The 15,132-nt window shown below is 43.5% G+C and overlaps 1 protein-coding gene across 12 annotated transcripts in view; it reads right to left on the bottom strand.

Annotated features, from left to right (window-relative positions):
* The window catches only part of Per3 (period circadian regulator 3), a 62,979-nt gene extending 48,331 nt beyond the window's left edge, over nucleotides 1–14,648 (bottom strand). For 11 of the 12 annotated variants that reach the window (XR_011708733.1, XR_011708737.1, XR_011708736.1 and 8 more), the window contains exons 1-7: nucleotides 14,092–14,648; nucleotides 13,285–13,427; nucleotides 12,393–12,508; nucleotides 10,438–10,639; nucleotides 6,906–6,954; nucleotides 3,053–3,195; nucleotides 1,263–1,341 (exon numbers count right to left, since the gene is read on the bottom strand). Coding sequence is in view for 7 of the 12 variants with exons in the window: in XM_027947734.2 (XP_027803535.2) it covers nucleotides 1,263–1,341; nucleotides 3,053–3,195; nucleotides 6,906–6,954; nucleotides 10,438–10,639; nucleotides 12,393–12,508; nucleotides 13,285–13,427; nucleotides 14,092–14,216 (857 nt within the window). In the remaining 5 variants the exon portion in view is untranslated. Of the gene's footprint in view, nucleotides 1–1,262; nucleotides 1,342–3,052; nucleotides 3,196–5,045; nucleotides 5,396–6,905; nucleotides 6,955–10,437; nucleotides 10,640–12,392; nucleotides 12,509–13,284; nucleotides 13,428–14,091 lie in introns of those variants that run through there. The other variant, XM_071617308.1, reaches the window with a different exon arrangement.
* Between the last annotated feature and the right edge of the window lie 484 nt (nucleotides 14,649–15,132).

Below are 15,132 nucleotides of genomic sequence, written 5' to 3'. Positions count from 1 at the left end.
CGAATATTTTGTCACAGTAACAGAAAGCTGATTAACATGCTTAAGAATACTTAAATACAAAAGATGATATGAAGTAGACACAGAAACACTTTTAGGACACTTAACACATTCATGGGAAAACTGTTATGATAAGAGTAAAACTGCCCTAGAAAAAGCTGACTTCATGACTATTTCCAAAAACATTTTCTAATGCAATAAATTCAAGCTATTTACAGAATTAGCCTTCGATTTTCTAACTTTACACAGAATATATTATACAAAGTATTTCATTAATTACTGTTTGGTTTCAGGGTAACTATAATTAATAAACCCATTTTCAAATGTTAAGCTTTTTTGGGGGGGGGGGGCTGGGGATGAGGCTCAAGCGGTAGCGCGCTCGCCTGGCATTCGTGTGGCCCGGGTTCGATCCTTAGCACCACATACAAACAAAGATGTTGTGTCTGCCGAAAACTAAAAAATAAATATTAAAATTCTCTCTCTCTTTAAAAAAAAAAATGCTAAGCTTTTTAAAAATCAAAATTAATACTTATCATTATTATGCCCAAGTTTTTGTCATTTTTACTTTACACTATGTGTGGAACAGCATGGATTCCCAGATTTTCAAATTTCTTTAATAATTAAAATTCAAAATTAAATGTGAGGGAAAATGGCAGTTACAAATATAATATCAATCTTTAATACTTCCAAATAAAGATATTGAAAATCAGTGATAAACAATTATTAATATCTACCATTACTATTCTTTAAATAACAAAAACTATCTAAACACCCTCCTCAAAGAAAGAAGGAATGACTTAAATTCAAAATAAAGAAAAATTCTTTAAATAAATTCTCTTAAAAAAAAAAAAAAAAAACAACTTTTCCCCCACTTCATAAACTGATTTGAGGAACACTTGTCCACTGGGAATGCCTGGGATTAGAGAAGCCAGTGACCAGTTTGAGTGTCCAACATCATGGGTATTACTGGTAAACTGGCTCCCAGGTTCACTGTGTGCTTCTGCGAAGAAGGACTGACCGGCCACCTAAAGCATCATGAAATCTAATATGGTCTCTTGTAAATCACTTTTAGAAATATATCAAGTGTTTATGTTAAAAATCAGACAACACAAATAAATTCCAACCTAACTAACAACAATCTTGTGGGCAAAGGGATGGACTGCAGTTTCACAATGTAGAAGAGCATGCAAACCTGATGTAAACTTTTTCTCATATTTAATACATTTTCAGGAACAAATTTCTTATAGATTTAAAGAAATTCTTACCTTTCATCTATTTCAAGAAACACACACCCTGGGGTGTGTGTTGTGGTAAAAATTCTTTTATCCACTGGGATTCGAGGAGCTAGGAGAAAACAGAAAGACCCATTTAAAGGCAATGGCTAATTAAATCCACTTAACTACTGCTTAACATATTAAAAAGGAACTAACATATTTGAAATATGTATGAAATATGATATGTCAAGAACTATGTAATGTTTTGAACAACTAATAATAAAATTAAAAAAAAAAAAAAAAAAAAAAAGGAACTAACATCACTATATGAAATAGTGGAAATCTCCCTTGGGGTCCAGGCCTTCCAGCAGCCAAAGCTACAGACAAATGATAAGAATTTTCATTAACTACATCTTAATCAAACCAAGTGTGACATTCACTAAGGATAACTTTGAAGAAAAATTCTGTGCCCACTCAATAGCCTGTTTTCATCACAAATAATCTAGTGGTTAAAGCAGAAGTAAATGAAAAGTTTAGTGCTAGTTAGTGGTTGCAGACAACTCAACAACAAAAGTATCTGAAATTTACTTAGTACATGGACGGTCTTTGCATAATAAAATCAGTACTGTCGGGCTGGGGTATGGCTCAGTGGTAGAGTGCTCACCTAGCACATCCGAGGCCCAAATAAAGGTATTGTGTCCAACTACAACTAACTAAATAAATATTAAAAAAAAAAAAAATCACTACTGTCAGTTTTGCTCCAACATGTGATTTAAAAAACAAAGAGATGATACACTAGGGAACAATCTGAGCATCTATAGCACCACATTTGCTCAGGTGCGATTTCTTTTGCAAGAAACCTAACATGGAGGCAGAAGTTGGAGCCACTGAAGACACTAAAACATGCACCACTCCATCATCATCCTGCTAGCTGGGTTCTTCCTGTGTTGCCTGCCAGGCGTACTGCAGTGTTTAGTATCTCTTAAGCATGAAGGGGCTGGAGTTGTGGCTCAGTGGCAGAGCACTTGCCCAGTATGCATGAGGCACTGAGCTCGATCCCTGGCACCACATAAAAATAAACAAGTAAAATGAAGGTATTGTGTCCATCTACAACTAAAAAAATTAAAAAAAAAAAAAAAAAGCATGAATGTGTAAAATGAGCTTTTATTTTTATTAGAATCCTGTCTTATTTTTCAAGTGTGAATAAGTTTTGGGCTGACCCTACTGTCACCACAGCTCTGCATGTTTGTGAGTTCGTGCAGGCGAGCATGCTACATCAGAATGGCATGACTGCCACAGCACCCAGAGCTGCCTGAGCACTGGCACGTGAGTTTAGAAACATGGCTCTGCTTGCTCAAGTTTCAAAACAGTTTTTTAAAAACATACATTCCAGGGGCTGGGGGTATAGCTCAGTTGGTAGAGTGCTTGTCCCGCAAGTATAAGGCCCTGGATTCAATCCCCAGCAACCCCTCACAAAAAAAAAAAAAAAAAAAAATGCATTCACTCCTGTGGCCTCTCTATGCATCAGTTTCAGTGCTCAAATTCTACACAGACAGAATCAAAAAGCCCTACAGAATGGGTCACCAGCAGAGAAGAGACGGGAGGACCATGGATCTGTCTGAAGTCCCAAGCTAAGATTGTGAGGCCAGGCTGTCAGTGAAGATGGCTGCTCCGGAAGTCAAGGTCAGTAAAAGTTGACAAGTATGCTCAGAGTCCAGGAGCCCAACTCCTAAAAAAAAGCATCTTTCTGCCCTAGGGCTGCAGTGAACAGGCTTCGCTGTGTTCCTATCTGATTGCTGGCATTTCTGCATCTCATCTAAAGGCAGGTCCTCCTGACTTACCTTCATAACCAGAGTGAATCTTCTCAACCAGCGTTAGACAGCAAGGTTCTGATTCTGGTTGGGTAGAGCTATGTACATGAACCAAATAGGGGATGATCCGGAACGGGGAGTAATGCTTCTCGTGCTCTCTGCCTCCACCTCCACTGAAGAGATGGAAGGTGGTTAGTGCTGGCCCTGGTGCCCTCTGGGAATGGCCCCATGGGGAATTCCCAGACAGACACGATCAAATCTAAGATGTTTAAACAGCTTGTTTTCCATAGCAGGGCAAGGTTAGTTTGAAATTTCAATATCCAGGCAATACTACTCATCCACTGTTCATTGAATAAAAGGTTTTATGGAGAACTGCTTATATCACCATGAGAATAAAAGCAGAACAGACACTGCATGATTTTCTCCTGACCTCTGTGCCCCAAATGCCCAGGCTGACTCTTCCACTTCTGCCATAAGGAGGCCTATCTTATGGGTCTACTTCAAGTGCCACCAAACAGAGAACTGGTTCTCTGTGGTCATGTCCCAAAGCCAACTCTCAGTTGTCCCTTGCCACTTCTTCTTTCCAAGAACTAATTTAGTCTCACAGCTTCAGCTGGACAGTCGGGCACTCTAGTCCTTCAAGATGCTGCCTGAGGAGGAAAGGAGAAGTCGGGTCTGAAATCCAGCCCCTGCCCAGCCCTGGCCCTGAGCATGTGCCTCCTCCTGATTCTCACGAAGATCTGGGATAGGGGTGGTGTCTGGCTCTGAGTGACCAGTACAAAGATTTCACCCCAGCTGCCCAGGGGACATTTTCACTAGGATGTGCCACCATCCCTTAAGAGTCCATATGACCGAGGTCCGACTCCCACGCTCCACTGTACTAACCACACCTCTACTCCACACCATCCCGGTCCTGACACTAATCCCAAGCCGGTCTCAGTGCTGCCAGACATGAGCCCAACACACACTCCCCACTGGCTCTCCCCTCTCTTCCCTGTTCCTAGGACCCCTCCTCCTCCTCCTGCCCTGCAGCAGGTGGCCACACAGGGGTTCCTGGATTCCCTCCTACTCTTCCCTCCGTTCCACGATGGGCTTCCCAGGCTCCTCAGCCCAAGGGTTCTCATGCCACTGACATGCTGATGACCTAGGACCCACCTCTGGGCTGGACACTTCCCTTGAACTAGACTCATGTCTCAGCTCAGATCTCAAATTTAACTTGCCTTCCTGCCTCTCTCCAGGAAGCTGCTTCTCCTACAACTTCCTCCACCTCAGTAAGTAACTCCAGATGAAAACTCTGCTGTCATCCTTGCCCCCTTTTCACCTCACACCCCAAATTGAATCCTTTCGTAAATCCTGGCGATAATCCCACACGAAGGCTGCTGTGCACTGCCATGCTGGCCTGGCACTATGGACAGGCAGCCTTGCACCACTCTCCCTGCCTCTGCCCCTTCACAGTACTGCCAACACAGCAGCCAACACAACCCTTGGTAATGTAAATTATGCTTCCTTTCCAAAACCCAAAGCTGTCTGGCTCTGTGCACTGAAATTCCTGGAGCAGAGAAAACCCTGTAGCAGCCATGCCTACTACCCAGAGCCAGTCTCCAGAGCTTTCATGCTACTTCCCACAGGAACTGGGGATTCCCAGGGAAATGACTGACTGCAACTCTGGGACATCACATGCCTGAAAGAAAGGAGGTCACTGAAGACCTCACGGGCACCCTCTCAAGGGCACAGGAACCACCCTGAAGGGTTTCCTACTGCTGAAATGGGCAATTTGAGCATCACAAAGATGAACGGGAACAAACATTCTGAAAAAACCTTTGAGGAAATAACACGATAGCTGAGATTCGCTCCAAAATAACTTGGGGAAGAGGAGCCGAGGAATTGGTGATAGTACGCTGGTCACGGGTTAAGGTTATTTAAGTTGGGTGATTACATATTGATTCTCTACTTTTCTGTTATGTTAGAAAACTCCCAAAGTAAAAGGTTTTTGAAACAAGTGATGACCCTGAACAAAACTTACTGCATTCAAAAGCTGCTCCCCGCATCTTGGTCCTTTCTTGGCCTCAGCCAGGCAGCTTCCCTGCTGCCCGCCCCCTGCCAAGGTGGTGCCAGGCTGCACCCTCTGCCAGGAACAGCTTCCTCAGACACTTCTCGGCCCTCCATTCCCGTATGGCTCACTACCTCACCTCCTCCGGTCTCTGGCTGCAATCAGGCTTCTTAAAAGGAGAGTTCCTTGATTACTCTTGCCACCGTCTGGGTATGGCTTGTCACCGCCAAAGTGCTAAATGCCAGTGCAAGGTACTGAGAGGTAGCGGGGCTTCAAGGGGTTTAGGGTCATGGGACCACCCCCAGGAAGGGTCGGTGTCGTTCCTGTGGGAGTGGGCAGTTTCAGTGAGAGTGGGTTGATCTGCCATCTGGTTCCCTGGCCCCTTCTCCTTGCACATGCCAGCCTGCCTGCATCATGAGGCCCTTACCAGAGGCCCAGCAGATGCTGGTGTCATGCTCTGGACTTCAGAACTTGGGCACAAATAAACCTTTCTCCTTTATAAATTTTCTAGCCTCAGGTACTCTAAATAGCAACAGAAAATGGACCAAGGAAGCCTGAAATACAAGGGCAATCTCTTCACTTCCCAGAACTCCCTTCTGCTGAGTTAGTCTCTACAAAGAATTTACTGCCAGGGACACACACATTTACATGTTATTGGTCCCCACTACAGAACTCAAGTACACAAGGGCAAGCGTTTTGACCCCAGTACTATAATCATGCCTGCTCAGAAGTTGAACCTAAACACAGTCATTAAGCTGATGAACCCACAGGGTATTTCCTGGGGGCCTGGGCTGTTGGTGGGCAGCAGCATAGGCCTCCCTGCTTGCCCTTCCTAGGCTCACCCCTTCTTGCATTCAGATCCTACCAGCGCAGGCCCCCAAATCCATGGGTGATATCATTAACCAATTATATGGGTTTCTAACTATCTACAGCAGTTATAGCTTTAATCACGATGCCATCTTAAAATATTTTCCCTTTTTATTATGAAAGTAAACTCTGTAAGAAATAAACTACCATTAATCTTATGGTCTATTTTCTTCTAGTTCACCATCTCTGGATTTTTTAAATCCTTCTCACAAGTATAAATACCTTGCTTTCTTAAAGCTATTTAAATGGGGTATAGTGGTGCAGCAGAGACTTGGGAGGCTGAGACAGGAGAATTGTAAGTTTGAGGCCAGCCTCTGCAACTTAGTGAGCTCCTATCTCAAAATAAAAAATAAAAAGGGTTGAGGATGTATTCAATGGTAGAGTGTCCCTAGGTTCAATCCCTAGCCCCATGGGGGAGGGGGATGGAGAAAAAACTTAAAAAATTTAAAAATTCAAGTACAGCTGAGTAGGGAAAAAAATTTTTAAATGTGACTAAAAGATAAACAGCAGACCAAAAAGTGCACTAAATAATGGTCATTTCAAAACGTTCTTCCTGTGGCTGGGGTTGTGGCTCAGGGGAGGAGCGCTCACCTAGCAGGTGTGAGGCTCTGGGTTTGATCCTCAGCACCACGTAAGAATAAATAAATAAATATAATAAAGGTACTATGTCCAACTACAAATGAAAAATAAATATTTAAAAAACAAAAAATGTTCTTCCTACCCACTGACCCCCACATGCCACTGGGGTGGATAGTTAGCTTTCTGACTTTGCCCATTGCATTACTGTCTTGTTTATTCCTGAGCATGTCTCTTTTTAATACAAATGCAAATTCCTCATGGCAACCACATCTATTTTTTTTTTTTAATCTACAACAGAATCTGGCTGAATATAAAAGAACCAGAATAAGTGCTAAATACAAACCAGAGCATCAGGTGCATTCTGGCCTCCCCAGCCTGTCCACTTACCGGATCCTGCAGAAGAAGGGCTTCACTGGAGCATATTCGTACTGCGATGCTGGAAACAGAGATAAAGCGTCAGTTTCTCATCCCAAGGGCCACACTCCTCAGATGAGCAGTCTCACACTATTGCCAGCCAATAACTGAGGATTATTTTTAAAAAGAGACGAGCTTTTGACTGAGAGAGGGCTCTTTTCCCTGGGCTGAAGGGCCTTGTATTATCCCAGCAACCCTCAGGCAGACAAGTGGGGGCACCTGACTTAGTGATTGCTGCATGCCTGCCCACATTCGCTACTTCAAATGCCACCACAGTCATCCTTTGACACCATTATTTTGGTGGTAATAGTCTGGACAGTTCTCAATACTTGGAAATTTAGAACAGTTTCAGCATTTAGCTCTATGAAATATACATTTCTTTGACTTTTTCCCCTTCACTTTAAATTCTTTCCTTGGATAAGTTTCTGAAAGTTGTGTTCTAGGTTAAATGATGTGTTCATTTTACAACTCTCAGGTACTCTTTTTAAAAAAATACATATTTTTTGGTTGTAGATGGACACAATACCTTTACTTTATTTATTTATTTTTATGTGGGGCTGTGGATTGAACTCAGTGCCTCACAAATGCTAGCCAAGTGCTCTACCACTGAGCTACAATCCCAGCGCCATCTCATGTATTCTGAAATTAATTTCTAGAGACTATACGGATTTACAGTGTCACTAATGCTTTCTCTCAATAATACTTTCTCATGATCTTCATGCCAACAGTTTGTGTCAATTTAGTGACTACTAACTTACAAGGTTACAATTTATAAATAAATTTGCTTATCTTAGGGTCAAATGAGGGGGTTGAACCTTTACCCAAATGTTTGCTATTTGTATTTCCTCTGGTAGAACTCCCTGGAAATATTTTTGGGGCATTTGTGCACTGCAGTAAAACATGGAAAGCTTTGAGAAGTTAAAAAACAAAACCAACAAAATAAAACAACTGATGGTAGCATAAATGGTGACAACCCAAAGAACCAAAATACTGAATCAGGCTGATCTCTGCTTCCACGGAGAGGACTATAGGAGAATCGGGGATCAGCCTGTGCTGTGATGTGAACTTGCTCACCAATCACACACTGCACGAGGCTCCTGAACCCAACTGTGTTCACCTCAAGTTCCAGAATCCTGGGAGCCAGAATATGCAATCTCAGTGGGCAGAGCCCATGAAGCATTAGACACCCAGGCTACAAGTGTGAATTCTTGTTTCTGGAAGTGTGTTCACAGTAAATAGCAATCAGATCCTTCTGAGAGGTATACAGAACCAGTTTTAAGAAGAAACATGTTCTGATGCAAAACCAAAGGCTGCCCACAGCTGGCTACATCACTTCCTATGTCCTCTTATGTTCTGAAGGCGGTAACATGGGCCCATCCAGTTGTAGGGCTCAGCAACTGTTCTCAGTATGAGTTTGAATCCTTGAGATTCACAGGAAGAAATATAATGTGCATCAGATCATGATGGCACAAGTCAATTTGAGGTACCAAAGACAAAAATTGCAGGAGACACTGTTTTTTACATGGAAGAAGCGTGTCTCAATCAACAAAGATGATCAGGCTGAAAAGACAGGACAGGGACCACACGTCAGTGCTGAAGGGAAAATGTGCAGGAGCTAGAGAATACTCTGGAGTGTCTGTCCTGTTCCTAGCTGGACCCAGCATCTAGAATTGTCCCTGGTCCACAGTGACTGCTGAATAGATGTTTATGAAAAAAATGACTAATGAGGGGAAAGAAACAAACATGGATATTTAAAGATGAAAACGTGTATTAGGAATGAGGAAGAGAAAGGCAATCAATGCTTTTGAAAGATGCAAAAAGGAGAAATGATGGAGCTAGGAGGCAAGATTGCTAGGCATGTTTTCTAGAGCTTATGAAGAAATATTCAAAAAAGATGGCAGAGGGGCTGAGGCTGTGGCTCAGCGGTAGAGCACTCGCCTAGCATGTGCAAGGCCCTGAGTTCGATCCTCAGCACCACATAAAAATAAAATAAAATAAAAGCATAGTGTCCAACTTAAAAAAAAAATGGCAGAAAGGTGACAACTGGAAAAAGAAGCAAGGCCTTTCCTCGTTGGGCCAAGAACTGGATTAAAAAAATCAGAAAAGATATATATTAACTGACAAAGATGAAATAGTTCTGTTTCACACAGTGCAAATATACTTCACATTACTGGTCTATACACTTAAAAATGATTTAAGAAGGCAAATTTAATGCTATAGTTTTGTTGGTTTTTTTTTTTTTTCTTTCTATTTTCTTTTTGGTACTGGGGATTAAACCTTGAACCCAGGGACACTTAGCCACTGAACCACATCCCCAGCCCTTTTTTTAAAAAAATATTTTATTTAGAGACAGGGTCTTGCTAAGTAACTTAGCGCCCAAGTTGCTAAAGCTGGTGTTTAACTCACCTGTGTCAGCCTCCCAAGCAGCTAGAATTACAGGCATAAACCATCACACCTAGCTGCTATACATTTTTTAATCACAATTTTTTAAATTTAATTTTTTTTTAATAATTAAAGGGTTTGGAATCAGAGAGTAAGCTCTTCGAGACACTTCACAAAGAAATGAAATAAATATTATAAAGAGTGATTTAAAAAATAAAGGAATTATTTAAAGATCACACAGGACTGAATGTCACAAGGAAAACTGACTACACATCCCCGGTTCAGATAGACAAGCATTTCAAAAAAGAAAGTAATGAGATTCATAAACTTTTAGGAGGAAGCAAGAAAAACTGGAAAAGGGAGCTAACTATCAGTTTTATCTCTAAAGTAAAATCTATTAGATAAGGAAATCATGAAATCAACATAGAGGAAAAACATTTAATTTTATTAAAGGAAACAGGTTTTGTAGCAACTAAACTGTTGTATAGTATGCTGGTAATCAAATCATATTTTAATATATAATCTATGGGGCTGGGGATGTGGCTCAAGCGGTAGCGCGCTCGCCTGGCATGAGTGCGGCCCGGGTTCGATCCTCAGCACCACCACATACAAAGATGTTGTGTCCGCCAAAAACTAAATAATAAATATTAAAAAATTCTCTCTCTCTCTTTAAAAAAATCTGTTAAAAAAAATATATATATATAATCTATGAAACTAACTTGACTAAATGAAAACCAACTTCTTGGGTCTTTGTGTTATTAGAAACATTTAAAATGCTGTTTCAGCTTGTAATCTCAGTGGCTCAGGAGGCTGAGACAAGAGGATTGCAAGTTCAAAGCCAGCCTCAGCAAAAAGCAAAGCGCTAGACAACTCAGTGTAGACCCTGTTTCTAAAGAAAACAAGGCTGGCGATGTGCTCAGTGGTTGAGTGTCCCCGAGTTCAATTCCCGATACATGCCCCACCCCCCAAAAGCTGTTTCATCATATTTTGACATTTTAAGAAAAGAAATAAGACAAACTATATAGTTCACATATTCTAAGTAATGCATTAATTTCTGCACTATTTTTGTAAAAATGAAACTGATCTTGGGGCATGATACACATCCCAACATTGGTCCCATTACCTCTTTGGGTCCAGCTGCTCCAGAAAGGAAGCTGACCTCGGGCGGTGTGTGTGTAGAACACCCTCACGTCTTGAGGGGCAAGCAGGTCAACAAAGTGAGAGGACTTCAAGAAATCTTTCTTACAATTCAGGATCAAAGCAGCCTGCTCAGATATGTGCACTAACCTTCCAGAAAGAAACGAAAACACGGCCACAAAGGTATCCTATGAGAAACCATTTAAGACAAACGCAAATGTTATGATACTTATGGGAAATACCCCCAGAAAGGAAAGTTTCTTCTAGATTTCTACTATAATCAATAACCTAAAACATATACAAATCCTGAAAAGGCAAGACAATGCCAAAAATAGTTTCTTTCAGCATTCCTCTTAGAAAATATCACAAAATCTGCAATTCACCTGCTGAAGGTTTGATTTCTATGCCAAAAAATACACTGGCTCCTTCTACACAGACTCAAAATACATGTGGCACAAAAGCTTCTGATGTCCTTCTTCAGAAACTGTGCCTCACACCCAGGGAATTTACTGCCTTCTCAGCAAGTTCTGTGCCTCCCCCAGAAGTATCCCTGAAGACACCTCACCCAGCACCTCTGCTCTGATTATCCATTAGACACAATTAGGATTTGTTTATGATCAGCCACCATTTGTAGTATCATGTTTTCCTCTTTAGCTTTATTTTAAAGATCTTAGAGGGAAAATGTTTTCTTAAACTTTTTTTTTTTTAAAGCTTCACATATCCTGCTACAGTATTATGCACATACTAGTTGGTAAAATAAGCTCTATTACAAAAAAGTAGCTTTTTAATTATTTTTATATGAGCTTATTTTACAATGTTACAAAATCGTTAAGTTACAAGTATGTTGAAGTCTAAATATAAAATTAAGTAATCATTCTATCAACAAAATGTGAGGCCTATTTCCCTGTCAATAAGACAAAAAAAATAATTATCTTCCAAAATTTCACAAAAAATGAGAGCATCTCAACTCATCTGTTCTATAAAACCCAATGTAATAACCTGAAGTAGTAGATATTGAACCTAAGAATGATACAAATAGAAATTAATAATCTGGAGATGAGAATAAAAAGTAGGAAGTTACTCTGCGGCATTATTATTTTTCCTCTTTTTTAAAAAGCGTTCTCTCTGTATGACTTTTTTCATTGGTTCTTTGTAGTCTATAGGATTCATTTTGACATAATTATAAAAACCTGGAATATAATTTGTTCTAATTAATTCCCTAGTACTTCCCCTTTCCCCTCCTCTCTTCCCTCCCCTTTACTGATCTATACTGGGGATTGAACTCAGGAGCACTTGACCACTGGGCTACATCCCCAGCCCTTTTTTGTATTGTATTTAGAGACAGTCTCACTGAGTTGCTTAGGGCCTCACCATTGCTGAGGCTGGCTTTGAACTTGCCATCCTCCTGCCTCAGTCTCCTGAGTTGTTGGTATTACAGGCGTGTGCCACCGCATCTGGCTATTTTTTTTTTTTTTAAGTTAGTGTCTTATGGATGTACATGATGGTGGTATGTTCATATTTGTACCTAGGAAAGTTAGGTCAGTTTCATTCCACTGTCTTTCCCTACCCCTTCCCTGTGCCGTCACTTCATTCCCCTTTGTCTACTCCACTGATTTCTTCTATTCTCCTTTTTTTAACCCTTGCCCTTATTTTAGATTAGCTTCCATTTTTCCTCTTAATTTAAGAAAACTCAGGCATGCTAAGGGGATAGAAGCAGCTGGTGAACAAATGAAACTACTGCCCAGTACACAACACACTGCTTCGGTTTTTGGATGTTCTCTGGCAAGAGAAGCCACACATGCCTTTTGAGCAGTTTCTCCTCCGTTTACCTCAAACTGTGGTTCTTGAAACTTTCACTCAATATTTTTAAAAATATACAACTACAGAAGCTTCTTAGGAGAAGTCACCCAGGTTGACGTGGGAACATTCATAAATTCTTACTGTATTCTTAGAAGTGTGTTCAGAAGCAACAGTGGCCAGCTCCTTCAGACTGTACACAGTCACTTCCCTCTCAGATGCTCTGTTTAGATTGTGAATCTGGAAAAATTCACTGTTTGCTAAGAAACACAGGGAAATAAACAGTCCAGTGACAATGGTATCTTCAGGAAATCACATTTAGTATTACTAAGCAGGCTTATTAGGAAAAGAACACCTTAAGAGCATTTCCCTCAAATCAAGTCACATTCTGCTTATATCTAAAATACTCACAATTATGCAAACTTAACAATTGTGAATTTTATGACTCCGCCTGTTCTAGGTCATAAGAAGCAAGATACATTTAATATACTAAAACAAGTTAAAAAAGCTTCAGACACAGGCAATTTTTATGGTGAGAACATTACTTCAGCATTCTGAAGCTACAGGTTATAGATGAAGCACAGAGTTTTGTGCTGAAGAGAATATGATTGTATGAAATCCCCTGAGGAGAAAAGTCAGAAAGAAAAAGGAAAAAGTGTTTAAAATTGTTTGTTTTTAATTTGGCAAATTCTTAGCATATCATGACTGCATTTTCAAAGCATGGGTAGGACGGGAAGAGGTAAATTGTATTTAGTCAAATGTGTTTTCTCATGTGACCTCCACAGGAGACAATGTTTAAAAAGTTAGTTTTCAAAATGTACTTATCCTAAATTCTCTCTTGCAACAGATCAGCAAAGTATTGCATAATACTACTAAACTGTTAGCCAAATAAGTTCTCCTGGTCTTTCAAATTTGAAAAGTTAAGACACTAATGAAATCAGTATTAGATGTGCTCAAGACATCTTACACAGAAAGCTAAGACTCCTGTTCACGGCCAAGGTGCACCTGCGCCTGCACATCCTCCGCAGCGGTTTACCTTGCACACTGCGCACGCAGCGAAGGGCATAGTTGAGGGTGTCTAGGGTGCTTGGTTTACTGCGTCTCTCTGCTGGGAAGTATTTTTTCATTTCTTGGACAACCATTAGAAGTTCTTCTGAAACTCTGTTTCGATCTTGTTCCCTGGAAGATAAAAAATGAGAAATAGGGGCTGGGGTTGTGGCTCAGCGGTAGAGCGTTCGCCTAGCACATGCGAGGCCCTGGGCTCGATCCTCAGCACCACATAAAAATAAATAAAATAAAGGTATTGTGTCCAACTACAACTAAAAAAATAGATATTAAAAAAATGAGAAATAACAATGTTGTACATGCAGGGACAACAAATTACTTTCCAGGGTCACTGTGAACAGCGACTCTTTCATGTGTTTATGCTTTTTTTTTTTTTTTCTTTTCCTTTTGGCACTGGGGATTGAACCCAGGCGCGCTTCGCCCTGGAGCACATACCCAGTCCTCTCTGAGACAGGGTCTGAGTTTCCAGGGCTGGCCTCAAACTCGCCATCCTGCCTCAACCTCCCGAGATGCTGGGATTGCGGGCAAAGAGACAGAAGACGTCACTCTCCACTCCTATTTCCCACCTGGCCCGACCTCAGGGGACCTCTCGGACACTCTGCAGCTCTGCTGTACTCTAGTCACCGTCTGCGGCATCCCAGATCCCTTCGCCCTGATCTCTCCCCGCACTTTCTCCCGGGGTTAAGAACTCAAGATCAAAAGGGCCCGAGTCCTGCCCTCCCAGTCCCTGCTCCAGAGGGACAGCAGACGGCAGGGGTGCGCACGGGCGGGGCGTCACCTGTGGCCGCTCTCGGCGCGCGTTCCCTGCCGCCGGCCCCCCGGGCCCCGCGTCCCTCCGCGCCCCGCGCCCCTGGACTCGCGAGCGTCGCCGCCGGGCGCTCCCAGGCCTTCACGGGGGTCCATGGCGCGCCAAAGCCCTCGGCCGGCCGCCGGCTTCTCACTCTGCAGTCGGCGGCAGGGAAGGACCTCCCATCGTGGTCCCCGCCACCGCGCTGCAGGAAGACCAGTCACCACAGCCCGCCACCTCCGGTCGCGCTCATCTCAGGGGCACTTTCCTCCTCGGCATTTCACAGAAGTTCGCGCTTCTCCGCTCGCGGAGGTCCAGCCCCGGGGAGAACACGAGGTGACAAGCGGCACGAGCAGCTCGAGCCCCTGCGCGGCCCTCTGCCGGGTCCTCGCCGTAACCACTTTCCCCCCGGGCCGTGCTGGAAGCCGGCGTGCACCCAGAAAGCCCGCCGGCCGAGGGGCAGCTCCACGGCGCAAAGTTCCGGGGCGCGGGGGCCGAGCGCTCGCCGCCACCTCGGCCCCGCCAGCCGCGAGCGGTCTCGAGGCCCGCCGTGTGCCGGGCTACTGTCGCGCCGCGCCCCTCGCGCGCCACGGGACCGGACCCCGCCCCTCAGCGCGCGATTGGCCGCGGCGGCCGGGTGCGCGGGTCCCCATTGGCCCGGGGGCGGAGCCCGAGCTGGGACGCCTGGGTTATATAACCGCAGGGGAGTGGGCGGGGCGAAGCCCTAGAACACGTTACATAACACGTCGGTTAAGGGCAGCGCTCGGCCAATCCTGGCCGGCCGGCGGGTGGGCGGGGGTGGAGTGGCCCCGAGGAAGGCCAGGGCCAGCGCGCCGGGCTCCCTGGGGGCGGGACCAGTGGCAGCTGGCACGGCATTGATAGGGTACTGGAGCTGCCAGTCGCGAGGGGGCGGGACCAGGAGGGGTAGGCGGGACCGGCGCGGCCTCCGCCCCAGCTGCAGGTGGGGGCGAGGGTCCTAAGTGGCGCTCGCGGGTAGACAGGTGACTTTAACTGCCGGAGGGGAGTCCGGGA

This window comes from Marmota flaviventris, chromosome 10, assembly GCF_047511675.1.
Source record: "Marmota flaviventris isolate mMarFla1 chromosome 10, mMarFla1.hap1, whole genome shotgun sequence".
NCBI classification, from domain to species: Eukaryota; Metazoa; Chordata; class Mammalia; order Rodentia; family Sciuridae; genus Marmota; species Marmota flaviventris.
The sequence above is the reverse complement of the archived record's forward strand: the minus strand, read 5'-3'. Positions and strand labels throughout refer to the sequence as shown.